At 41.1% G+C, this 27,999-nt stretch overlaps 1 protein-coding gene across 5 annotated transcripts; it reads left to right on the top strand.

Moving 5' to 3' along the window:
• The first annotated feature begins 14 nt into the window (after positions 1-14).
• On the top strand, positions 15-27,997 carry per2 (period circadian clock 2). Of its 5 annotated transcripts, none has more exons than XM_034702734.1 (24): positions 15-220; positions 5,688-6,253; positions 13,112-13,204; positions 13,417-13,571; positions 13,762-13,883; positions 14,009-14,210; positions 15,195-15,246; positions 15,765-15,907; positions 16,535-16,613; positions 16,716-16,822; positions 16,916-17,069; positions 17,255-17,369; positions 17,619-17,765; positions 17,967-18,057; positions 18,208-18,388; positions 18,563-18,687; positions 18,821-19,027; positions 20,225-20,488; positions 20,996-21,903; positions 22,283-22,399; positions 23,039-23,276; positions 24,357-24,483; positions 26,147-26,297; positions 26,438-27,997. In XM_034702734.1, exons 2-24 carry the CDS (start codon positions 5,805-5,807, stop codon positions 26,636-26,638), a joined length of 4,428 nt encoding a protein of 1,475 aa, XP_034558625.1. In that variant the 5' UTR covers positions 15-220; positions 5,688-5,804; the 3' UTR covers positions 26,639-27,997. The 5 variants fall into 5 exon arrangements, with proteins under 5 accessions (XP_034558625.1, XP_034558624.1, XP_034558627.1 ...); XM_034702733.1 differs by having other exon boundaries at positions 18,205-18,388; XM_034702736.1 differs by lacking the exon at positions 18,821-19,027 and having other exon boundaries at positions 18,205-18,388.
• Positions 27,998-27,999: the final 2 nt, after the last annotated feature.

The following is a 27,999-nucleotide window of genomic DNA, read 5'->3' as shown; positions in this document are numbered from 1 at the left end:
AGGGGCTTCGGGAGGAGCTCGAAATGAGGTCACTATCTGAGCTCGAGATGCAGGGCAGAAAGCCGGTGTGCCTGGAAACCTAGACTGGAAGAAGCAGCCTGTCAGACCAGCCCAGGACCCCTTCGGTACCCCTTTCTGTAGTTTGGAATCAACCAAAAACAGCTCCGAGGACGAGGCTTTACTTCACTGAGACACAGCGTTCAAGAGAGGATTGTGTAAGGTTGGTGGAGTTTTTCTATTAAGTGCGCGCAGTGAATGGGTTGTGATGTAACTATGTTGTAAATATATAAGACTTAGATAACAACGCTGCTTGTGAGTTTTTTATTTCTCTGCTTATGAAATGTATGGTTCGAGCGCGAATCGTCAAAGTTGCATAACTGTGTCAGTGTGAGGGTCAATCTCGGTCATCAGGCCAGCAGACCTGCCCACATGACAGCCCATCGGTGGGAGGGGAACCTTGTCGTGCCGCTGCTAAAATACCAGCAGTGGCTTGTTCTTACAATAACTTTTAAACAAAGCGAATAAAACGTAAAACAATTGCAGAATTATTGGCGCCTAGTTCACACGGCAGAGTTAAGAAAAGTAACCGTGGAGTCTGTTTATGGTGCATGTAGACGTGCCTGTGCTGTCACATGAAAACTTGCGCCTTACATAAAGAGTCTGCAGCAGCACATGGCAGAAGTTCATACGCAGCGCAGCGCGCACAATGTTTGAGATGTGAGCCGCCCCTGGATGTTTGAGGCAGGCAGCTTACGTAGTTTGCTTACATAAATGTTACCTTGCCCATTTGTAGAATTCCTTTATTGCTCGTTACTGTTAATCATGTTTTTGTGTATATGTCGACGTGTGCGAGGAATACATAACACATAGGAGGACATGATTGGTGTTATTAGTCAGCTATGGAAATTTTTGTTACATTATTTGAAGTAAAGTAACAAATTATGGCACACGAAGCGTTCTGTTGTCAATTCTTTTTTTTGGTCTTATAAAACAAACTTAAAATGTCTATCTTTGGCTCGACGACACAATGCATTCCTGACATTATGTAAAGAGTTTTCAAAATGGAGGTTGGAAAAGTTTCCCACAACTATGCAGCAGATCTTAAACCTGAAAGCCTTCAAACTCTTCATGTATTGTTGGACTTACAACAAAATACTCTGAACTGCAAATAGTCTTTTCAGCTAATATGTAGAAAACATACCTTTATACCTGTTATACCTGTTACACTTATCCTTTTCATTTGATAACTTAAGTCTGATTAGTGGATATGGCACAGTCAGTATGTCCTGTATTATCAGGTCAAATAGGTAAATGGCACTTTATTATTGTTTATCATCAAACTGTTGCCACTAACTTTTCCTAGGAGAGAATAAAGCTTATTGAAGGAAGAAAAGTCAGGTATCAGTGACACAAATGTTGGCAGTCTGCATTATATCATCCTGCAGTCATATTCAGCTCTGGCATGATGAATGAAAAGGATGTCCTATGCAGGAACAGCTGACTAGGGAGAAGTTATCTAAAATGTGTGCAGGTGCAGTCAGAAGAACCCACTACCACCACCAACTGGCAACACATAGAAGGAGCTTGCATGTGACATTTTCTTTTTATTTTTAATGATGGGAAAACTCTGAGTGTATTTTCTCAAGGTACGCTGTGCCAAGAACAATCTACTGTAAATACAGACATGATTGGAAAATCTTGATAAGTAGTATTTCTCTTGGATAGTCACAAAAGGTAAATTGGTGGTGAAGAGGTTGGAGATATGAGAAATATTAACTTTCCAACTGTAATGGAACAGTTCATGCTGACCTGAACATTCAGACCTCTGTTCCTTTTTTTAGTCACTGGGGTAAATGGCTTAATCCTTGGGTGGTCCAGGAGAGTGCAGTACGGCATGTAGTGTGCATTGTGAAAATGATCCATTACATCTATTTAAGTTGTTACTGAAGATAGATGTAGGCCAGTTAATAGAATGACAACCACATAGTAATTTCAGCAAATGAAAGAACTCTCCGCATGCGTAAATAAATGACTGTATCAGCACAAACACAATAAATTTGAGTCCTGTGATCCTATCCAAGTACAGACAAAAGCATTCCAAAGACTGATAAAACTCTCCGGGTTATTAGATTTCTTTACAAAATATTTTGCAAAAGTATAAGTGTAATATTAACAGAATTTCACTATTTTTATTGAAGTCTAAAGGTGATACGAAAACAGATGTTTTAATTAGATTGTTCTTTCTTTCTTAAAACAGTTAGCCTTTACAAGAGGCTGTACATAACTATAACTTGTATTAGGAGTTGACCTATAAGAGATAAAGCAGCCAAGATTGAAAATCTCACATTCAAGGGATAACTTTTAACATTGAAATCTAAAACCAAGCCCTCATAACAGATTGTGAAGCTATAATTGTAGTTTGAGTGAAAAACATTCAAGGTCAACTTAGCACCTGTATACTATCTTTCATCTTTGAATAGAAGTGGCTCAGGTGTCATCACGTGTCACAGTCTTGGGATAATGCCCTTTCTAATCTGCTTTAATGACTGCTGTTATTCTGTTTGTTTTTCTTTTTGTTTGTTTGTTTTTTAGGATCAAATTGTAATTTATCTTTGAAAATGAATAAGACTAATTCATGATAAATATGATTCGGCAGTAAAAATGAAGAATAGAGAACAGAAACCCGAAATAAAAAAAACAACAACAAAGTGCCACTTGCTGTCATTAGAGATAACATTAAATACATTATCTTCATGATACTGTGTTGCTGATATGATCTGGGCACTGTGACATAAATATTTTCCATCAATGGACAAAAGATATTGGGAATATTTTATGATGTGGGATTCTAAACAATGTTGTTTAAATGAGCTTACAGCTCTCCAGGTGTGGCAGAGGTTTTAGTTCTTGTTATTTCAATGCTTAGTTTGAAAAGATTAAGCTGGAAGCCTGTTCCTTTAATGACAAGACTATATGTGACATAGATTTCTAAAGCAATAGGTTGGAATGTAAAGATTAGACAGAATAATACAAGGAAGAAGAATTGGCGGAAAACTGAGTCTACCACAGCAGCAGTGGCTAAACCAAACAAATTGAAAAATCATAATCAAATTTAATTTCCCTGACTTAATGTTTTTTAGCCACATGTTCTTTGCCTTTCACAATGATGAAGTGTCCTCTTCCAATTATCACCTGAAACCCTGTAGATTCAGAAAGGCCAAGTAAGCAACATGTTCCCAACACAATGCAAATCTATTTCAACCCTGATAGCCCAGAGCACTTTTAAATTCAAATATCCCTAAGGGTAAAAGAAATGTTGTGTGTGACCTGTAATTGTGTTGTGTTTCTCATCTTACCTTGTTAGCTGACTGGGTCCCATTGTACCTACCTCAGTATTGGGTGTAATTGCTTCTAAGATCTGCCTTGATTCACTGTGGACAAAAGGACCATAACCGGTGTCTGTTTGCGTCACAGCTTGTGTCTTCTGTATTATCGGGGTTAGTTGATGTCCCAAAGGTAGTAATCTGGACTCCTTGACTTTTTAAACTTTGGGGCACATTTATGCAGCAGTTGAAGTTTGCTGCCATAATCTTTGCTCAGTGCAACAAAAACCCCAATCAGTGATTACAGCCGAATGTGCAGTTTGAATGAATGTTAGCTGAGTAATATTTCTATTTAATGAAATGCATAATGAAAGCTTTTTGAAGAAGTTTGATCTTTTTTCAGCAGAAATTAGCCAAACCACAGTGGTTAGCTGAGGCGCTGCAATGATTGCTGAAATCATTGCTCAACACATCTCTGGTTTATCTTTGAAGTCCCTCAGATATAAAAATTTGACATACTTCTGTCCTTTTGAATGTCTTGCTGTTTTGCTGTATGTTGACCCAGTTCACACAGTAGCACAGCTGTTGACAAAAAAGTGCTTTCAGCAGGTCAGTGATAAGTAGAACGATGACTGTGAACATGCAACTCTCTGGCCTCAGAAAAGGCAAACTGTTTTGTTAATGATTGATGGCATTTTTCCACTTCTGTCATGTCTCCTCAAAGTTTTGGCAGTCATGACTCTTGTGTCATGTTGCACATGAGGATGAGGACCACTCTAATCCCGGAACCCATCAGCAATCATTGCCTGATAATACTTTGCGATGTATGCGTCTTTCAACAGATGCAACGTTCTAAACAGAGCTGCAGTGGATTACAGAGGGAACCTTGGAGGTGTCTCCACTCAGAGAATTACAAGGTTCCATTGCAGAATGGAGAGAAAGGCATGCCGCTGCCTTGTTATCCCTCAAATCAGCCTGGCTGCCGGTTTTATACAGACAATTAGGATAGATGCTTTCATGTGACGTTAATATGTTGCCCAGAAACAGGATTATGTAAGTGATGAGGTATTTTGTCCTCTGCTTTAATGCTGTACAGATCTCTGAGTAACAGGATGGACTGATGTTTGTATCACTCTGCTTCAGTATAATTCAATTCAATTCAATTCAATTCAAAACCTTTATTTATTCTCAAAAAGACATTTAGGTTTCCCTCATTTCCAATGTCGCCGTCGAATAAATCAAGAAGAGTTTAGTTTGGTGATTTCAGAGCGAAGATCTCCAGACAAAAGTACAAAAGAGCTTCACACAAAGACAGCCATAGAAATGAGAGCCTACATTACTTCACTAAGGTGTAATTAGCAAAATAATATATCATTATGGGATGTGCTACCATTTCATGCAAATTATTTTGGGCTTTGGCATTATGCAAAAGCGACTCTCAGTGTGGTTAAGATAGATTTTACTTTATAAATGATCTGCCATTGTTTCTTAGTTATGTAATAGTTTCACTTTCATTTCAAATAGCTCCCAGAAAAGCAACAAATGAAGAAATCCTCTGCTTAAAAAAAGAAACATTTCTTACAGTTAAGGCAGTGTTTACAGTATCTGAAACTACAAAACAAAGAGCACTAGGGTCAGACCATTAGCCAGCAACCTACAGTGGCATTCAAATAATCACTTTCTCTGGATAACCCTTTGAAGTGTCTAAAGGCTGGGATGGGACAGATCTACTCCTCTGAAAGGCCACAGTGTCTGTACAAGGGAGCATTTTCAGTGAACATCAGAAAACACCTGCAGGGCTCTTCAGAGGTCAGGGGTTAAACCCTGCGGGGTTCTCTAATATCACACCAGTTAAAGGTAAACAGAAACTCATTTGAAGTGTTGGTGAAGCTTTGATTTATGTATCACAAAGATGTGTGCACCTGTCACGAGTATGTGCACTTTCAAAAAGCAATAAACCCTCATGTTGAAGAAACAAGGTCACGTTTTTGTAGATTTTGACAAACGATATGATTAATCTAAATGTTGCATTTTTGAGCACTGTTGAAAACAGCCAGGCTGGTTTATTGTCTGTCTTGATCTCCTGTTTTTTGGGCAGCCAGTGATTCAAATCTAAGTCAGTATGACATTAGCTTCTCATGCAGAGACTTCTGACTCTTTTATGAGTTGATTTGTTTTACTCTGCATTCTTTCTCTTGTCCAGGTAGAGCATGCAGATTTTTTTCTCCACTTGAACACTGATTATTTTGTTACCTGTTGCATTGCTCTGCCGTTATTTTTCTTAGACATTTACAAATAAGCTGGCATGTCATCGACAAGATTACGCCCTAATTACTAATTTGTATAATCTCTTTCTTTCAACAGATCAGTCCAACTCCTCTGTGATTCACTCCGGCAACGCCCTTGTGAGAATGGGGTGATTGTGTTCCTTCATCATCTATTTACATAACCTGGAACAAGCCCAGGGCAGCAGTCCTCCTGATGTCAGAAGATTCAGACTCCAAGCCCTACCACTTCCCTGCACTGGAGGATGAGGAAGGAGCCTCAGGGTGCACAGCGTCCCCCTCCTGCAGCCCAATGCCAAGAGGGGCCCAGGGATGCAGCTCCATGGCTCAGCTGCACCGGATGGGTGGCTACAGCCAAGGTGGGCCCGACCTTGGCCTCCAATCCGAGGGCAGCGACAGTAGCGGCCAGGAGCCTTCTGCCTCGCCACGCAGCCACCGCAAGAACACTTGCTCTAGATTGCGCCCCGAGGAGGACGTGGAGATGAAGAGCAGCGGGTCCAGTGGAAGCGGAACTGAGTCGCAGAGCAATGAAAGCCATGGCAATGAGAGTCATGGCAACGAGAGCAACGGCCATGAGTCAACAGGCAGCTCTAATGGCAACAGTAAAGACTCGGCACTGCTGGAGTCTTCTGAAAGCAACAAGAGGTGAGTGAAGGATGCAGTAATCATAAAGCTATTCGCTAGTCTGCTTTTTTTCTGAAATGGCACTTGAGTGGAGGTGCAAGAGAAGAGAGTCCAGTGTGGATATACTGTCTGTGTTAACCCCTTTAACACTCCCAAACCCCAAAACTCCAAATGTGGATACCTTTAAAATTACACTCACCCCAGCAAAAGCAAATCTAAACCCCTAGTGGGGGGGAAAGTCAAGAAAAAAGTTGAAGACAAAAAACAGCTGCATGTAATAGACTTGGGCTTGCTGGTTTCACATACCAGCAATAGAGCTTGCTAAAGTGAAAGTGATGCACAGCTGTAAAGCATCAAATATGAAGGGAGGCTACACTGATTAGTGCTAAGACACTAGTGTGGGGAGTGGCATCTACCTTGGCTCATTAACGTGGCTCCCATAAAACTCGACTGTAATAAATGCAGCCATCAGATTTGCATGTGTGCGTCACAGATGACAGATATCAGAAGTTTAGTGAGCCCTAGATATAGCAAGGGTCATCCGGGAAGCATGTTTAAACCTACTCCATCAGTTTCCTCTCCTGCCAAACTAAAACTGTTAGCAGATATTGATCTAAATGACTGCTTATAAATGGTGTTCCTTTAAGTGTTGTTTCCTACCAGCTGAGCACTGAACACAAGGCATAAAGGCCCATTAGACATGTTATTAGTCATCATGTTTTTGTTTTTGGACCTCAGGCCAGAGAGGATTAATGGAGCATCATTCCATTTTACCACAACAATGTTATCACTCTCTGAAGCAGATCCCATGCCAGCTCAAATAACATAAATACCTTATATGATACAGCTTTACATGTCACATGATTACTACTCTGTCTAAAAAGCAACTTTTCAATATTTTTATATGCAGTCCACTGATTCATGGAAAAATTAATCAATGCATGATTTTCTGTAAAATAGTTAAATAGTAAGTGGATTATTTCAGGTATGATTTTCCAGCTTAATAATATAGACCATTTGGCACTTAATAATCTGAATGATGATAATCTGTATTCTGACCCTTATAAACTAAGTATTTTGTCCATGCATCAGAGAAAATCTTTTTGCATTTCTACAAATAATGAAACTAAGAGTCCTCTCCTTCAAAGTTTGCAACCTTCTGCGTTGAAATCATGCAGCCAGTGCTTCATGCCCAGCTCTAACACACACAATTAACCTCACTGAGCTTGGAATAATCCTTATTGAGCATGTTAGATGTACTTGTTGGATGTCTTATTGGTGACAATCATTCTTAAGTAAACTCTACAGTGCTCAACATGTGCCAACTAGCTCATTGCTCTCAGTCTGCAGTGTTACAGCACAGTGTTCCACTGCAGGGGTCAGCTTGAGTCATAGTGATTGAACATTTCCGAAATTCTCCAAAACTGCCGGGCGGGACCATAGCAGGTCCAAAAGTGGATTATGACGTGACTGTCTGCCCACGAGACGACTGGAGCTCCCAGTTCGAGCGCTGGATTGATGTCATTCAGGAGTCAGTCTGCTGGCTGGCTTCTCTTTGAATGCCAGAGGGGTTGTGTCACACTGTGTAGCTCCTTGTTAATGCCATGGCAACAAATTTGTCTGTGTTTATCACTGAGGAGGCAGAGTTGTGAGTTCTCAAGTTCCACTTTTATGCTCTGCCTCTCTTACCTCATGTGACCTGCCTCACCAAACATTCTTTTTTTGACCAATTCCTTTTCCTGTGTGTGTTGGTCTCACACACCCAGCAGCTCCCTCTCTCATGATGGAAGGACTTTAATTACTTTTTGCTTAATTTATCAGTTTGCTTCTCTCTTTTCCTCTTTGTCCATTTCCATCTTTCCAGTTGAACCTCTAACCTCTGGCACATATTCTTTATGAACCTCTCCTGCCGTTTCAAATAGTTTTTCTATCTCTTTTTTTTTTTTTTTACCATTTACCTCTCTTCTTCCTGCTTCTTTTCCTCTTGTGTCACTGCATCAACCTTTAATAAAACTTATGCAGCTTGACAAATTGAAGAAGTTGCTCATGCAATCTAAATTATTTCCAAATTCAGGATGTGAAAGTGTCAATGTTTGATTACTTTAGTGTCATTAGCAAGCTACCATGTGGAGGACTTAATTTTTATGTCTTCTGCTGCCAATAGTCAGATCATCCACAAGCCCCATTTTTAGATCCCTTGTTACCCATCTGTGGATGTCAGCTGTGATCTGGTGTGAGGAGAGGAAGAGGAAAAAGGTGGTTATATTGGGTGTTTAAACAACACATGCTGCCTCGTTAAGAACGCACCCGAGACATTGTGAATAATCTGGGTTTATTGCTATTACATTCCTAGTCACATGAGAAGCTCTCTAGATATTTTCCTCTGTGCTTTCACTGTGGAGAATTGCCTCTGGCATGTTTCACACATAGCCTGAAAAGTCTACAAAAACAGGTTGACAACCATTTCATTCTTTTTTTCATTTACAATATTGAGCCTCAGTGGGAATATGGCAAAGATTCTGTGATCAGTGGAAACAAGTTTTCCACATGACAGCAAAATTGTTTCAAATTTGATTCAAACTTTACAGCCGACTCTTACATATTGTAAATATCTGAAATGTGAAATGACCATACAAACTGTCGGACAAACAGAAAAAAGTTATACGTATAAACAATTAAAAACATAAATCAAAGATAAATTGTGAACCAGTGTGCATATCCAAAAAGAAGTGGGAAGAACTTATTAGTTGATTAATAGTTGATTTAAAGTTGTTGCAGCCACAAACCACAAAAAACAATAACAACATTGTTTGCTCCAGAGGGCTTATACAGGTCCTGAATGCAATACACTCAGTATTAATGTTACTAATTGCTGCTGTGCTTTCTCCTGACTAACCTCTTGCTCATTACCTCATTAGTCTATTAGCTATATGGCGAGTAATTAAAAGAAAGCCACTGCTGACTTGCTGCTTGTGCTTGCTAGAAGACATGTTGGAGTGAAAAAGATTCTCTGCTCTGATGAGACCAGAAAGTAGCTTCTTGGCGCCATACTAAATGCTGTTTTCGGTGTTAGCCAAACTCTTCATAACGTCGGAGGCTCAGCATCCCCTCCATGGAGCATGCTGGTACTAGCAGGAGAAATGGCGTATTACTCATCAAAGTAGAGAGCGTAATGCAGAACAAACAGCTGCAGCCTGCATTAGAGGTGACACTTTGCCAGCAATGATGCCAGACTTTAAAGTTGACAGTTATTCAGGAATCCTATAGACAGGGAAAAACTTGAGCATTTTTAAACTTAGCCACATTTAGATGGAGATCGTGTTCCAGTTTTGATTGGTTTAAAAAAAACAAACGGAAAAAAAATACCCCAGAAACACCTCGGTCAGAAGAAACAATGACATTAAATTTAACAGGGGGTAGTTTAAAATGAAATTATACCACTTCAGCTTTAACTTTATAACTTTCAGGCTGTGTTGCTTTTGAGTGTTGTGTGTCTTGCGCATGCACACTCTTCCTGAGCCACATAATGAATTTACACAGCTGTGAGAATGCAAAGTATTTTGTAGGCTCAACCTTTAGATATCATAGAAATTAAAACCCTCCATCACTCAGAAGAACCCCAATCTTTCGCACAGTTGAATTATGAGTTTCACCTCATGTTTGTATTGTATAGTTAATAGTTATTACATGGAATGGAAAAACACACCAGATTGTACGCCTGCTGGCCTGGAGCTCCTCTTTTCCTCTCCTCATTCATATGCATTTGATTCCCGGTGTTATTCCTGTCTCTGCAATGTAATGAGATATCTGCGTCTACCTGATGAGGTAAGGGGTCAAATGTTCACACAAGCCTGTCTGTGGAAGGCTTCTTTAATCAAACAAGGCCACCTCGCCCTGATCTTCACCTTGAGCAGAAGTCCAGCCCTAGTCCACTCCTCTGTCTCTTTTGGGAACATGTTTCCACGACTCACCGACTTAACACAATCGCACAATTAACCTACTGATCACTAATTCAAGTTAATACGGTGCAGTGGCTATTTGTAAAGGGGGTTCTATTCCCAGCCAGGTAAGTAGGTTATAAATAGTAACCTGAGATGTAGCTCAGGTGAGTCAGTATCACACAGCTGTAGATAGTCTTAAGTAAAGCTTGTTAGATTATTTTGGGCTGGCTGCCTTTAAAAAAAAAAATCTAACTCTAATTCTATATTTTTTAAACTTGGATAATTCTTGTTTTTAAAGATAGAAAAAAAATCAACCCCTTTTGGTGGCCGAAGAGCTTCTGATGACTTGTACTGACAAGGGCTTTTATTTTCCATTGTGTTGTACTAATCCAATACTAATGTACTTTACTTTTCCACACTAACAGGAAATGATTCACTGCCTGCTCCCACATTTGTTAATTTGTTCTTCATTACTGGCAATACAACATCTTGAAGAGGAACAAAATAAGTTCTTAATAAAAATTAAATACTCAGGTGATTTACCTCAAACATTTTAATTCTTCAGCTCTCATTTATTTTCTTCTGCTGATGAGTTAACTCATTTAATTTTTAAGTTATAATTGTAGGCATTTTCTCCCTTATTGACAGGACAACTAAAGAGAGACAGGAAATGCAAGGAGCAGAAAGTAGGGGAAGACTTGCAGCAAATGTGTGAGGCCAGGAGTAGACCCTGCATCCGCTGCGATGAGGACTATAGCCTCTGTTATTTTCTTTGGCTGCATTGTATTTGGGTGCACATCAACTTCACACTCCAAAATCACACAGATTAAGTCGTACACATACTGACTTTTATCCTCTGAAAGTCTGAACAAACTGTGACAAATATCTGTTTTTGAAAGTCCTCCGTCATGAAACATTTTTTTGCTGACAAAGCGACTCTTTCCTCCCTTTAACCTTGGGTAGAGCACCAGAGGATGGCGCACAGGCTTACTGCTGCCAAAGAATCGATTAACTTACTGTACTTATCTGTTTCTAAATACAACCCCTAAGACATGTTAAATCCGTCTGGCCTAAAACTAGTTAGTTGTATTCTGAAGACTACATTTCAAGACTTAAAAACCTTAAAGTGCTTGGAGAAGCTATCTGTAGAGGCGTGTTCTATTCTTGGCCTGGTAAGAAGGTTATTCATAGTAACCTGTGCTGTGGTAAGTCATTGTCTCTAAGAACTCTCGTGTATTAGTGTAGTGTTAAGCTTGTAGGTTAATGCATTGGATCACACACACACCATAAGCACTCTCACATACAAAGCCACTCTCACTTAAGCACACACACTCTCTCATCTGTCTGTCTGTCTCTCTCACATACATATTTAGCATACAGTCACAATTTTTTACTATTTGTTGCCTGAATAGATTTCTGAACAGTATGCAGCACAGATAATGTTCTTTAAGGCTCCAGTGAGGAGCTTTTAGCTGGTTATAAATCAGACTGATATTAATGCTGACCACTCTTTATGACCTCCAAAAGCAAACAAGAGAGGAGATTGATTACTCCTTTGTAATAATGTTTTACACCTTATCAGGATAGGGATATCTGCCTATATCATATTGTTCTACGCCAAATATGGATTGTGAGTTGCTTATTACACATTTGAAATCAAACAGGAGGAAAAAAAATGTTGGGAAACACTTCTTGCACATTTAAGAATAGCAAAAAGATCATTTTTATCATCCTCCCTTTTCTTTAAGAGTCACCAGAATAGATACAACTTGAGATCCTCACAGGAGCGGTAACCAATTACTCACTTGGCCTTGCTGGCATTGCTTGTTCACAATACAACATTAACAGATATGAGAGAGGGAAGATTCATCAAAGAACTAACATAATGCAGACTCTGTTAGAGCAGGATCAGATTTTGGTATCTAAATGTTCCATTTGTAGTCAGAGTGGTATATTCCACTTGCATTTTAGTGGCCAGAGGTGAAATGCAATCCACAGGGCATCCTGGAACTGATCAGCTACCATCTAACGTCCATTAAGCTGTAATTTATTTCAAATAACATTTGAATGTAAGTGCAGCTATCTGTTGTGAGCTGTTGTCTCTCAAGTCGCTGTTTGGCCTGTAAACAATCGTAACATACAGAAAAAGAAACCTTGGCTGGGATTTGTTTTTCTTTAAGCACTGGCTATAACCTGGAAAAGTTGTTTGTTGCTTCAAGAGGCTATCATCATCAGATGACTGACTGATTGATAGATTGATAAGTTAGCTATCATTTTAAACTCTATGTGGTTAACGACGTATATATTGTCCTTTGTGTTTTTCCAGGATTTAATGGCTGAGAGGTCTCAGAGTTGTACAGAAAGTAATTTTAGATAATTACTCTTTTAGGGCACCAAGAGAGCTGTTTTCAGAGCGCCCAAAATGTCGAACTGCGTCTGGTTCCTCATTGTACTCAAGACCCCAAATCTTACAGTGTTGGTGCCTTCCTGCTGCGCACCCTTGAGCTGTAGTCACATTGGGTCCTTAGGGAGGTAAGAGTGACCTCAGACTCTGAGTGTGGTTTCTTTGTGTCCTAGCTGCTAAATGAGAGGTGAAGCTGTGTGTGCATTGTCCCCACTGATTTCCACAAAGACCCAAATCCGTTTATCCTTTTTTAGGTTCACTTTAGCAGCACCCCATGTCGAGAGATGGAGTAAACTTGTTTTTTTATGATTTACTTAAGCGCATTAGTAACGTCAGGTGTCTCTGCCAGGTGAGAAGGAGCTACAAAATTTTTTGGTCTTAATTTGTATTTCTGTTGATGTCATTCTGGTCAACTGGAATTTACGGAGCAAGGCTTTAATGTCACTCTTTGTTTGTCTTCCTTTAGTGCAATCAGAGTCATTTTTTGCTCTTTATTGTGGCCAGATCTTCAATATTCTCTCTTTTTTCCAACAGCTCAAACTCGCATAGTCCGTCTCCTCCCAGCAGCTCGAACGCCTTCAGTCTGCTGAGCTCGGAGCAGGACAACCCCTCAACCAGCGGCTGCAGGTTTGTGCACCACCTAATAACACTTGTCTCTTCACAGGACAAGCACATCAGTCTCATTATAGCACCAATTCTGCTTACAAAATACTCAAGAGGCTTATGACTATGAGCTATCCTACTTCTTTTTATGTGACCAATAATGTAAGTGTTTTTCTGTTGCCATTTCTGACTTGCCCCTGTGCACATGTGTGCGTGTCTGCTTGTGCAACTTGCAGTAGTCAGGAGTCTGCCAAAGCCAAGACCCAGAAGGAGGTGTTAAAACTTCTGAAAGAGCTGAAGCATCATCTCCCTGCTGAGAAGAGACACAATAATAAGTCCAGCACGTTGAGCACCTTGAAGTATGCGCTGCGCTGTGTCAAGCAGGTGGAAGGTAGGAATAAGCTCTTCACAGACTCCATTCATGTGTTTCTGAATATAGCTATGATTCCTACAACATGACATCTCACAGAAGCCCATTTATGTCTTCTCTTGATTCTCTTCTTTTGTTTACCATTTATTGAGTAATGCGCAATGGGTTTCAACCAGACGTTTAAGGAATAAGATTAATCTGTCTTTTGCAGCCAATGAAGAGTACTACCAGCTGCTGATGACCAATGACAGTCAGCCCTCAGGCCTGGATGTATCCTCTTATACGATTGAGGAGATAGACAGCATAACTTCTGAATACACCCTCAAAAACAATGTGAGTCACCGAATTATCTTTAAGATAATCAATGAAATATTATCATGTGCATCTTCATTAAACTGTTTGCGTTTGACCTTTAAAGTCAAACTTTTCTCATGTGTCTGATTTGGTTTCTTCCACAGGACATTTTTGCTGTGGCGGTGTCCCTCAACACGGGAAGGATCGTCTACATCTCTGATCAGGCCGCCTCCATCCTAAATTGCAAGAGAGATGTTTTCAAGAACACTAAGTTTGTTGAGTTCCTCACGCCGCAGGATGTCAGCGTGTTCTACAGCTTCACGACGCCGTACCGACTTCCCTCTTGGAGCATGTGCACTGGAGCAGGTACATGTAACAGCAAATATAGACATGTACTTTATCAAGCCCTCAAACATCTGTGCGGTGCAGATGGAACATGCCCCACTTCCACTGGGCTGCTTGTTGCGTACTGCGCAACTGTTAAGCTTTAAGTGTTTTCAAAAGTTTTCAGAAGTAGCCAGCCAAATGAGAATGCCCTCTTTGACATTAATTTACTGATGTTTGTCAAATACTGAAGATAACCGTCTGCTCACTTCTGAGCATGACGCAACCTCTCAGCTGATTCAACACACACATTCATACAGAGCAAGATTGTAAAGTGTACATGGGACCTGTTTGCCTTGCTTATTTAGTAGACTTTAAAATCAAAAAAGGACCTGCTGTACAGCAGCTGGTGCTTGTGGAAAGCTCTGTTGATCCCTGAACCAAATTTGCTTCGTGACGAGTCAGTGCAGCACAGACTGTCATCAATGTGGTGCTTCTAGTTCAAGTTGAACTGACCTCAGTCTTTATAAAAATGATGTTTTTCCATTTTGTCTGAGCTCAACTCAGCAGACTGAACTCTTTCAGACCTTAAAGCAGAAACAGGTTGTAGACTGGTAAACCTTTCTTTTCGTAAGGTTATCGGAAAATAAAAACTGAAACTTCTCAAGTCACAGCTAGAGTCCAAATGATTGAATACCTTAGTTTTTTTCTCACCAGTTTAATCAAAAATGCTCAGACTGAGTTGTTTGTCTATGACTGTAAATCTCCTATTCACGTTAGATGCAGGGCTGTCATAGTTTGTCCCACATAAGCCTGGAAATATTTTGTTTTGCACATAAAAGTAGACTTGACTCCGCATTCAACCCCTGCCTCTAAATTCAATGCAAAATGCAGAGCTACCCTCCTGAGTAATGTTTTTATTGAAACAATCAAAGCTCGATCATCTGTATGTAGCCCAGAGCCTGACCAGCATTCGGTGGGATCACGTTGCCTCTGAATTAAAACCTTTCCTTTTTCCCCTTTCAGAGACCTCCCCGTCAGACTGCATGCAGGAGAGGTCCTTCTTTTGTCGTATCAGGTGGGTGTTTGTCTGGTCAAACATAGTGATGGGACATCTGCTGCCCTCACCTCTATGAAGTTTTTATTCATGCTTTTATTCCACTCTAGATGTTTTTCAATTTGTTTCCGACATCACATGCTTGTGTAATCATATGCTCTTTCCAGTCCAGTGTCATACATATTACCATACTTACACACAAAAATGCACCTACCTTACTGTAAGGACTTAACTTTGACTGTATTAGTCTTCATAAAATCTAAGAGAGACCTGTGGACCAAGTTCTCAAACTTGTCTGATTCTGATTGGTCCCCTGGTGTGAAATACATTTGTCACAAGTGAGGTTTGAACTCAAATATTTTGAAAGTTCAGACACATTTACCCATAAACATGACTTGTAATTAAAAAAGATACTGCTGGAAGAATAGTTCAATAGTGCCCCCTTGTGTTCATGTAATGAAACCTAAAACCCACAATTTCAGACACTGATACCTAATGGGGAAAGATATACATTTAATAAAGTTTTTTTTCATTTCCAGTGGCGGTAAAGGGTGTGAGGGTGATGTGCAGTACTATCCGTTCCGCATGACGCCCTACAGAATGAAGGTCCAAGACACAGTACATGCCGAAGACCAGTTCTGCTGCCTCCTGCTGGCCGAGAGAGTTCACTCTGGTTATGATGGTAAGAAGCGGTCTGAGTTTGCTTCTTAAGAATTGCCTTGTCTAACCTGCAGAGGAGAAAATAAGGTTTACTCTTAATATGGCTAACTTACTCTTTTAATAAAGACTCTCTGCCAGCAGCACACTGCACTTGCTTTTGAAGTTACTCTTTGTGTGCTCTGCTCAGTCACAGTATATTGTACTTCATAAATTGACACAAGTTCTAGTATTTCATTACATTGTAAAGGTTGTTTAGAATTAATTGTTAAATCAAGACAACTTTATTTTTTATTTCACAAAAATAACGTTTTAGACATTCCTAGCTTGCTTTAAAGGACTTTAAATCCATAAAACATACAAAATTCTAAGACCCTCTCTACCTATAATTTTTTTCCCCTCAAGTTATAAAAAGCCAATAAAATGTGAATTAAAACTATTTTTCACTTCACTGCTGCTCCTGACATTTAGTAATAATGCACTTTTCAGTTCAAGAAATCTCAAAGTGCTACTGGCACACAGTAAAACGGAGGGAAAAAACTTGAACATTTCTTAAAAAGAGTATTTAAATAAGTTTAAAACTATCGACACAAGTCTCAGTTCTATTCATGAAAGCAAAATATATTAATGAAACCTTCTCTCCTCTTTAAAGCACCCAGAATTCCAACAGACAAACGAATCTTCACCACCACACACACTCCAAGTTGTGTGTTTCAGGATGTGGATGAGAGGTAAGCCAAGTCCTGTGTATATACCCCCAAATTCCCCAACCATCACAAGATCCTAGGATCGTGGTCGCTAACTAACAGTCTGTAACTTTCTTTGTGGCTCAGGGCAGTTCCTCTCCTCGGGTACCTTCCCCAGGACCTGATTGGTACACCATTCCTCCTACACCTGCATCCCAATGACCGACCCATCATGCTGGCCATTCACAGAAAGAGTGAGTCAGCAGAATTAAACAAATGAGGACAGAACGTCTTACGTCTGCCCAGGAAGTCATAATCTAACTGTGTCATTTTGTCTTCCTCTGCAGTTCTTCAATATGCAGGGCAGCCGTTTGACCACTCATCCATCCGGTTCTGTGCGCGGAATGGAGAATACATCATTCTCGACACCAGCTGGTCCAGTTTTGTCAACCCCTGGAGCCGCAAGGTCTCCTTCGTTATCGGAAGGCACAAAGTGCGGATGTGAGTATTAACTAGGCTTATGAAGGCTGCTTTTTCTATCCCCACTCCCATCAGCACATTCTAATTTTTTCCTCAGTTTATTACCATTGTCAAATGTCTTTTTGTAGGACATCCCCAAACTCTACTTTGATAGATCTCAGTTTGCTGAAGTGTTTTTCTGGTTTGTTTGTGTGTTTGTTTATCAGGGGTCCAGTGAATGAGGATGTTTTCATGCCCCCGGCCCCCATGGTTGGGGAGATGAAAACCCTGGACTCCGACATTCAGGAGGTTACTGAGCAGATCCATCGGCTGCTGCTACAGGTGAGAGTGGATGACAAGTTGTACTTATGAACGACACGCATTGGTTACATAGGAAGAGAACGTTTATTTAAGCTATGATTTAATCAAAGAAACATGCAGTGATGAAGTTAATCATAAAAAAGATGCATCTGCTAATGTATACAGCTGAGCGACTGTACCATCATCTTAGGACCCTAAAGGAACTCACAAGTACACACCTGTCGTGCTTACAACTATTATATTTTTGAAACTCTCCCAATCTTCAATCAGCCCGTTCACAACAGTGGATCCAGTGGCTATGGTAGTCTGACCAGAAATGACCATCTTTTGAGCATGGCCTCCTCTAACGAGAGCCTTCACGAGAGCAGCGGGGGCAAACAACAACTAGAGGAGGACATGAGCTGCAAAGCCAGACCTGTGAGTAATTTTTGATTGATCCACTTTAGAGTCAAAATGATTCACACACATCTAAACAAATGTTACCATGTAGAATTTGGTCCTGTGTCACTTTTTTTTTTAACTATTTCAAAAAGTCCTACTAAAACAGTCTTTCAATGAAAGATTTCTCAATCTCTTAAACAAATGTTGTACTGACATATGTGTCTCTTCTTTTCAAAGCGAACATTCCAGGAAGTCTGTAAGGGCATTCATCTCCAGAAGAGCCAAGAGCAGCAGACAGTCAAAGCAGAAAACAAGAAAATCAACAGTAGTAAGTTCAGTTGATAACTTCACGATTACTATGTTTGTGCAAATACTTGAGAAACATTGTCCAAGCCAGAGATAACACAAAGCAACTTGTTTTGTTGAAATTGAGTCTATCCTAAACTCCAACCCTAACTCTTGGCCTCTCCTCTAGTAGAGCCTGTACAGAAGAGCCCACCAGTGGTTCGGCCCAAAGACTTGGCAGCTCCTCTCAACTGGAAGGAGACGGGGCTCAGTGTGGAGAGCAGCAGTAGACGGTCTGTTCAGGAGGAGATGGCCTTCAGTGATCAGACTGTCTACTCCTACCAGCAGATCAGCTGTCTGGACAGTGTTGTCAGGTAACAGAAAGAGGCCGACTTGATTTTAAAGACATTGTTTATGTTATTGGTTTTTCAGCCTCATTGCACATAGCTGTGGTAAATGCAAGATATATAAACTGAGTGATGGTTGCAGATAGCAAGTTGATCATGTTTGATGAATACAATTTACCACTCTTGTTACAATCCCTAAAGGTACTTGGAGAGCTGTAATGTTCCAGTCACCATGAAGAGGAAGTGCCAGTCTTCCTCTAACACCACGTCATCCAACTCGGATGATGGCAAACAGAAAGAATCAAACACCATGCAGGTGTCTGAAGGTACGGCTAGGATACCACATAATCATTTTTACCACATCATACAAAGCTGCAGCCTTTTGAAGGCCTTCACACTTTGCCCTTTAAACTCTGCCAGCTCCATGTCAGACCATCTACCTCTCTGTTCTCTTGGCAGAACCAGCCTTGTTGAAGGATCAGTCTGGTCTCTCCGCTTTGGATGATCAAGATAAAAAGTCCAGTGACGCAGCCACAGCGGTAGTGGGCACCGCGCTGCCCCTACCTGTACCTAACAAGCCAGAAAGTGTGATGTCCATAACCAGCCAGTGTAGCTACAGTAGCACAATAGTGCATGTTGGGGACAAGAAACCTCAGCCGGAATCAGGTACAGTGCTGCGAAGAAGTGTTTGCTCCCTACCAGAATACTATATGGTTGCACATTTGTTATACAGTATTGTTTAGAACAGGTGCTGTATTAGTCTCAGGCTTCTGGATTTGGTTATCATTTCATTTACTGGGGGAACAAAGGGTAATGGACACGTTAAACAAAATAACAAAAGTTAAACCATTTAAAGTTATATTTTGGTTTTTAGTATTTTATTTTGAAAGTCTAAAACAATTCAGTGTGATAAATATGCAACAATAGAAGAATTCTGGAAGAAGCAAATGGTTTTTCACAGCACTGTAAATGCAACTTTGCTCCTGTTTGTGTACATGCTTCTTTCTTTGTCTCTGTGTGTCTGTGTCTGTGCCTGTCAGTTTTGTGGTTGGGTTTATGGATGCTTGACTGTCTGTAACTCAAACACAAAAACAAAAACAAAAAAATAGCCTTCTCACTATGTGAAATAGTTCTACTCAGTTTGCACAAAAAAATTGCAGTGTTATTGGGTCTCAAAATAACCGCAATAGATAACAGCAATTTCTTTTAATTAATCTAAAAGTGTCACAAAAGAGCGCGAGATCTGCAGCTTTGCAGCCCCTTTCCATAATGAAAACCAGGTTCATGTTATCAAGCGTTATTTTTATGTATGCAGTGAATCATGCAGTCATACTGTATTATGTGTTGCACTTGAGACCAATACCCATTTCCCTAAAGGAACAATAAAATGTATCCTTTCGGTTGCACCATACCACACCATATAGCATCGTCTCGTAATGTATCGTACTGTACCAGACTGTATGGTATAGTGTGGTATGGTATCGTATGCTTTCGTATCGTACGCTATCGTATCGTGCGCACTAGAATGAACACAGATCATATTGGCGGTACCGTTAATGATGTAACTCTCATGGCATGTTCATTATATAGAACCAAAGCAAAGTATCACATGCCTACAGCTGCAGGCATAAGTAAGTGTCACCAAAGCTCAATTTAAAGACGTTTTCTCAATCGAAACTCGGACAAAACAAGTTTGTTATTAATTGCATCAGATTTCTGTATGTTTCACCATTTCTGCATTGCTTTTGTTGTTGTCCCTGTAATTGCTGAAAAAAATGTGTGTAGTATAGAACTAGAAACATAGAAACGTCTTTTCTCGCTTTTCAAAATGTTAAAGATGTGTCCCTGCTGTCATCCAAACAGAGATCATTGAAGACATTCCAGTTACAGGGGACATAGCAGAGCCCAGCCAGATCAATGGGGGTGCTGCTTCTGTAGTTTCACCTCCCAGTCAGGAGAGGGAGTCCTACAAAAAGCTCGGGCTGACCAAGCAGGTTTTGGCAGCTCATACTCAGAAGGAGGAACAGGTCTTTCTGTGCCGCTTTAAAGAGCTTCGCAGACTCACAGCGCTCAAAGCAAACTGTTCGAAGTACCTGGAGCGCCAGAGAGAGCACACCACCAGTAATGGTAAGTCTGTCCACCACACTGACAGATCATATCTAAAAAAAAAGGATAGGGGGAGTTGTTACATGTTAGGTGTTATTTTTGTGGTTTCTGTCTTAAGTAATACTTCCTAAGTTAATAGCTACATCATTACAAAAACACCAGAGAGAGAGGGAGAGAGAGAGAGAGAGAGGGAGAGAGAGGGAGAGAGAGGGAGAGGGAGAGGGAGAGAGAGGGAGAGAGAGGGAGAGAGAGAGAGAGAGAGAGAGAGAGAGAGAGAGAGAGAGAATAAATGACAGCTAGCCAGATATGACTCGTTTTTGCATTCACGGTTTAGCCCAATATAATTTGGTCAAACCCTCACTTGTCTGACAGTTTTCCACATTGACCATTGATTTACTTTGATGAAAATTATATCAAAGCAAAATAAGATCCAGATATTAATAGCGATGCATATCTAGTAAATTATAAACAATAATCACAGTTTTGAAATAACTGAATAAGGTATTTTTCATCCTCTCCAACCTGCAGATGAACTTACTGCTCCGTCATGTAAGCAGGTCAGAGCGGGTACAGCGCCCACTACTCGGCGGGGAACGCGAAATAGGAAAACCAAGTCAAAGCGAGCGAAGCAGGTGGAGTCTTCAGACAGCACAGTGTCCCAATACAGACAGCATCACCTGCGGCCTCCTCTCCAAAACCATGGCCTCAACCCCACCTCTTGGTCTCGCTCTGACAGCTCACAGTCAACATTTCCCACACCCTACCCTTCCGTCATGCCGGGCTACCCCATGCAGGTTTACCCCAGTGCAAGCTCAGTAGCCCCTCACACAGATGCAATTCAACAAGGATTTGTGGTCAACCAGGTCAACCAGGCTCCTCCCTGCCCCTCAACCATCCCTTCTGCTCCGTACAGCTCACCAATGATCACCCCAATCGTGGCGCTAGTGCTGCCCCAATATGTGTACTCTCCAATGGCTCCTGGGCTACCACCACCTCAGCCAGTGTACCACCCAGTACCTGGTGGCTTCCCACTCCAAACACAACCTTTCTGTCAAGCTGCCTTTCCAGGCCAGGTCCCCTTCACTGGTCTACCTTCCATCAGTGCTCAGAACCAGCTCAACTCCCAGAACCAATACACTCCTCAAGCAGGACATTTTGCCCCATCGTTCTACTATCCTCCATCCTCGGAAACCCATCAGGCCGCCCTGGAGGGTCAGTCTCGCTCCTCCACACCACAGTCAGGAGTAGGTGGAGGCCCAGCATCTCCGCCCCTGTTCCAGTCTCGCTGCAGTTCACCGCTCAACCTGCTGGAGCTGGAGCTCTCTGTAGACAGACAGGACAACACAGTCCTGTCTTCTGGAGGACAAGGGAACAACATGACCGAAAGGGAGAAAGGAGCGGGTGGCAACCAGGACATGGACATGGAGCTGAAACAGGTAAACAAGAATTCAATCCGCCATTTTGATTCCTCTGCTGTCCTTTTCCTCCCCAAGTGTCCGAAAGCGAATGCCTGATATTCTTAACCAGTATAATTCTTAAACAGTAATGGTGAAATGTCAATGCCTCCCTTAACTTTATCAATGTGGGAGGTTGGAACTTCTGTATGTTCCTCTGAGACATTCATTCATATGTCTCTTCAACCCTCTGTGGGTTTAATGCCACGGTCACAGTGTCTCCTCAGTATAGGAGACAGTGTTAAAATGAATTGTTATTGTATTGTTATGCTATGTATAAAGACAAGTCAGTCTAGACTCCTTCGATGAAATGTGGCCAAGGGTGTTAACACATGATGTTATTATCCCTTACACCCTTTAGCCGTCACTCAGTCTCCTTGGTCCACCAGGACCCTTGTATTACGAGGGCACGCCCAGTGTCTGTGAGCGCTTGTCTTGGGATAAAGTGTGCTCTAGACTGAGGGCTTGCAACAAAGAGGTAGGCAAATCATCAGAAAACCTCCACACTTCTCCAATCCCATTCCTCCCTGATTCCATTTGTCAATTACAACTTTAACTTTTCCTTTTCATGACTTATAATCAGCGTTTTAAATCTTGTGATGTATGAGATGGAGGAGATTTTGAGGGACACAATCTAAAAGAAATGATGTGATAGTTACTTATGAATGCCTTCGAAGTAAAACTGAACCCTCATTCAAGTACACCACTGTACTGTATGTATGCATGCATACATACTCTTTGATTTTGCATGGCACTTATTGTATGTGCTCTTATTGAATCAGTTGCCCTCCTTTTAAATAGGCTGCAGAAGGATCAGGATCTCTGACGTGTTTCTTACTATGTTGAGCCTTATGATGTAGCTCTAGTAATCAGATGGTATTGTGTACCAAGTGATTTGGTCCATGGACAATTTCTCCACGTTCAATGAAGAAATATACTTCCAGCTGAGTCCAAACAGCTAAACATGCAGATGCAAGATGCAGCAAAGCCAATGACACTTCTCGTGCCTTCTTTATGAAAGGCTGGAGATGAAGGAAGAACTAAATACCGTCTGTTGTCAAGAGCTGAGAGGTCACACTCTTCTTTAATGACACTGCTCTATTTTGTTTTTTTGCAGGCAAGTTCACGTGGCGATGGCAACAACAGCGACTTAAACTCTACATCCAGTGACATGTTAGACATCATTCTCCATGAAGACTCCTGCTCAGGCACTGGCTCAGCCACCTCGGGGTCCATGGGCTCAGGCTCTAACGGCTGTGGAACTTCAGCCAGCGGTACATCCAACAGTGGAACATCTAAGAGCAGAACATCAGGCAGTGGAGCCTCAGCAAGTGGGACCTCTGGCAGTGGATCAGGTGGGTTGCAAATCTAATGGAGATGATGAGATATGTTTTCCTTTTACATCCGCCATGGTAAATGGAACATAGTTAGCCTTTTCTGTTTTTTTAATCATTTCTTTGTGGTAATCAACCAATATTTACACAGTGCCATTTCACAACTAAATGTGTCCCACAGTGATCAACAAGAACCTGAGAGACAAAACGGCACAAACAAATCTGTGAATTATAGAAAGTTAGTAACATTCAGTAAGCCTGTAGCATCATAACTAGGAGTTTGTCAGAACCTGAGCCAACCCTAACTGTGAGCTTTATAAAATAAGAAAAAAAGTAAGCCCACTCAAAAAAGTGAAGAGGGTGTCTGTCTTCCTGTCCCAAACTGATTGATGACTCAACAAAAGGATGTCCTGATGACTGAAGGCTCTGCCACCCATACTACTCTTGGAAGGCTTCCTTGACATTTGTTTTATGTGGGAGTTTATGGACACATCCTGATAAACAGAAATATCAGATATCCCAGAAAAAGAAATAGAAATCCCAGATTCATAATGGTGGTTCTTAGTGCCATGCCGATGCCATCTTACATGCCAAGTTACATTTTGTCTCAATTTGGACGAGAAAATTGCTAGTCATCCAGGTCTTGTCAAGAATTGATCCAAGCAAGGGGCGCTGGTGGCCTAGCGGTCTAAGCATCCCACGTACAGAGGCTATAGTCCTTGTCGCAGAGGTCGCCGGTTAGACTCCCGGACGGTGGACCGTTCACTGCATGTCTTCCCCCCGCTCTCTACTCCCCACATTTCCTGTCTCTCTTCAGCTGTCCAGTCCAATAAAGGCAAAAGAAGCCCAGAAATATATCTTTAAAAAAAAAGAATTGGTCCAAGCAAAACAAATCCTTACTAACCTTAAGCTAACTTAGTATCCATATTGAAAATATGATGTGTCAAGACATTAACCAGACATACACTAAAAGATATAATGTATTTGAGCTGCTGTGCTGAAAAGCTTCCCAGTAACACCTTGTACTGGGATATTTGAACCACTGTTATCACAAGATCTTTGTTTCAAATATTTATTTTTGTGCTCTTTGGATGTTCATAGGAAGCAACAACAGCAGTAATTACTTTGGCAGTGTGGACTCATCCCAGATCAGCCAGAAGGTCAACAGTCACATGAGCAGCAGCGATGGACGGCCATCGGAGATGGAGCAGAGCGAAAACTTCATCAAGTATGTACTACAGGACCCACTGTAGATGCTCACGGCCAACACTGATGACAATGTCATGATGACCTATCAGCTCCCCTCCCATTAGTCAGAGGATAGGGGCTTAGCTAGTAAGGAGTAGGATAGTGGCAGGTATGTTTGTTATTTTAGCAACCTTGTTTTTGTTATTGAAGGCAAAGGGTTAGCATGCATCAAGGTGTCCTCTGTTCCTCATTAATAAAGCACGTGTCATGTTTCTGGACAGTGGAGAATTCAGCTAGGCAGCAGAAAACATCAGACAGCTTAAAGGTACAGTGTGTAGAAATTTGAATAGTAAGCAATATCTAGCAGTCAGATTCTATATTTAAACGCTCCCTTGCTCATCCATTGTGTTAGTGATATCCCAGAAGCACATGTGATGCATATTAAATTTGATCCTATTTTTTTACTGTCAAAAACGTCTATCAATACAAATTATTTTAAGCACAACAGCCATTCTCTTTGTCTCTGTGCATTTTTTGGTGGCCACCCACTAAATCCAAAAACACGTATGGCCATTACTAGTTTGTCCATTCTGTGCTGCTGTAGAAACTTGGTGGTGCAAGATGGTGGCCTGAGTGGAAGGGGACCCACTCATCATATAGATATAAAAGGCTCATTCTAAGTTAACAAAAACTAAACGATTTTTATATTCAGGTGATTTTACCCCAATTAACACATACCTCTGAATTATTGAAATCAATTTCTACCAAGTCTGTCTGCCACTAAATACTACACACTGTACCTTTAATTGTGCACATTGTCCTCTTTTAAAAATACTTTGTCGTGTAACAGGATGAGACCGTGGGGAAATGAAGGGGTGACGACTTGTGGTTGCCAACATGACACAAGGAAGTCCAAGGAGAATTTGACCATTTTGCAGTTAAAACTAGATTTTCTACAGCACATCTATGTTATCTCGTTGGCCTTGTCTTAGAAGTTTAGTTGCGCAGAAGAGTGCTATGCAGTCAGTGAATTCAGAAAAACATATTGTGAGAAAAAATTATTGGCTGTGGTGCCACTGTTAGGAAGAACTTGTCAGCTGTGTGAAGACATTGAAATAAGTCTGCTTTTTCTATGCTTGCAAATGGTAAAAGTCTATACAAGGGCTGGGGTACTTTCAATACATTCTTCCAAAGGCTGTGTACTCACATCAGAGAGACTGTGTGTCCATGAGTCACGTAATGCCTGTTATACTGTACTTTGTGCAGGGAGGGAAGCTCCTGCTGAATATTAAGCATGCTTCATTTGATAACCGCTCAACGGCACATCTTAACTCCTCTCACTGCAGTATTTTCTACCCACTGGCTACACACGTATCTCAGTGGACTGCAGAGATGTGATCATGGCACTTCAGTAAAGTTTGTCCCGTGTACACAGCCTGTTTTACTGTTGACCACTGGGTGGCGCTTTTCATTGACAGATACCTGTAGGTGGTTGGCAGCAATGTGGGAACAGAGGTTTACAGTAATGGCCTCGATAATCACAGAGATCATAGCTGTGTCATTTTAACAGGCAGTGATCATCCAATTTTGAGTGTATATCATCTAACCCACTAATTATTAAGGCCAACACTCATAAAAGTTTGTCAGAGAAGGCTGCCGAATAGAGTTTTGACCGTGGCTGTCTGTGTTTGCTTTTTCTGCAGTGACATCGAGAGAGTGCTCAGAGAGGACAGAGAGAAGCTGAAACTGCTGCAGAAGAGTCAGCCATGCTTTTCAGAGGAGCAGAAGAAGGAGCTAATGGCGGTCCACCCATGGATAAAGAAGGGATGTCTGCCAAAAGCAATAGATGTCAAGGTAAAATTACATGTTTTGAAAGATCCAGTTCTGTTCTTCATTGTAATTTGTCTGTAAAATATGTGCAGCTGAAAAAAATCATAATGACTTTGAATGTGCATGTCTTTCTAATATTCTTATTGGAATCTTTGCCCATCCAGGTGTGCTCCTGTTGTAAAACCTCAGAGGCAGCAGCAGCAGCAACAGCAACAGATGAGGATCAGCCAGACCTGGACATTGCTGATACAGATTCAGGGGATGCTGGCTGTCAGCAAAGGACTAAAGACGAACCTTTAAACCCTGTACTGATTTCCTGCCACAGTCCATCCCCTAGCTCTCAGACACAGCTATCCCAACAGTGAACCGTTCAGGACTCTCAGAGTGACTCTTGTTACCCATCAGCCTCTTGCTCTGCAAAACTGTGAAGAGGGACCTAATCTAAATGAAGCATCAGCAAGCAGGCCCTTTGGTCTTCTCACACAGTTCTTCATTACTTCTGTTGTCTTGCCATTTTTTTCTTGATGAGTTGTGCCTGTTTCAAAGTAAAGCTTGTTCAGACAGTCGAGACGTGTTCAGAATGTGAATATTCAAATGACACTATAGTTTATTTAAACATACTCTTAAATTGCACCAGAGGGATGTTGTTGTTGATAGCATTCCTTTAATTCTGTGTAGCACTTTTCATTTTGCAGTACTGCGCTTAAATGTTCACTGATGAAGAGATGCAGAGCCCAATAAGGGAAACACATGAAGTGTCCATACACTGGGCAGGAGGTCAAACAAATAGGAATGAGCTGGAGGCTTTCCTCAATAGTTTCAGGCATTGAATAAGGTCACCAGGAGGAACAGGTTTTCACCACCTTACACTGGTGGTAATCATAGAGGCGTTTACTTGTATGCAGCATTTTGTAGCTAGCCAAAGCTAAGGCTTTGTCTTGTATGAAAGATGATGTGTAAAGTAGCTTAAATGGGATTGTTCTGACACATATGTTACTGATCAGACATGAAGGAGGTGGTGAAAACACTGGTGACAAAGAAGATCTGGAGCAGCACTAACTATGAGCTACATTAACTCAAGCCCATCATGCTTTATTGTCAAATTAATTTGTAGCCACTTCTGTCACACCCGTGTGCAGCACTTTTATTTCAATATGAGCTGTGAAACTGTCAACTCTGAGCATATATATTTTTACATGCAATATTGTTTCCTGTGTGAAGATATTTTTGATTTTAATTTATGGAAGAAAACACAGCTTTTACAGGAAGCAGGACCAAGATTTGTAATATTTACTGTAAATAACATTTTAAAAATGGGAGACATCGAGTACCACCTTGTACTGTAAAATATCAGAGCTGTTTATGGAGGAGGATATTGATGTTTTCCCCAGTGTGATTGCGTGCCACATAACACTTGAAATGGTCTGATGTTGGTCCTCATAAACATAGAAAAGAGGATGCTGTGGAAGTGAGTGAAGCTCATTGCTGTTGAGAACAAACAGTGTGGTCACTTCAGAAGTCAGAGTTTAGGGTTATTGCACGGGTATAAAGCAGCTCACAGATGACAGGAGACTGTGTTGACGGCTTTGAAACCTCCGCTGTAATGTGAGATGAAACATTGCATTTCTCTGCAACTTGAACATTTCCTGAATTTGTCATTGGTCTTTCTGACATTTTAACAGACACCAATAAAAAAATGCACATTTTGTTCTTTTTTACTTTAATT

The sequence above is a fragment of the Notolabrus celidotus genome, chromosome 15 (genome assembly GCF_009762535.1).
Source record: "Notolabrus celidotus isolate fNotCel1 chromosome 15, fNotCel1.pri, whole genome shotgun sequence".
Taxonomy (NCBI): Eukaryota; Metazoa; Chordata; class Actinopteri; order Labriformes; family Labridae; genus Notolabrus; species Notolabrus celidotus.
Note: the sequence above shows the minus strand (reverse complement) of the source record. Positions and strands in the feature narration are given on the sequence as shown.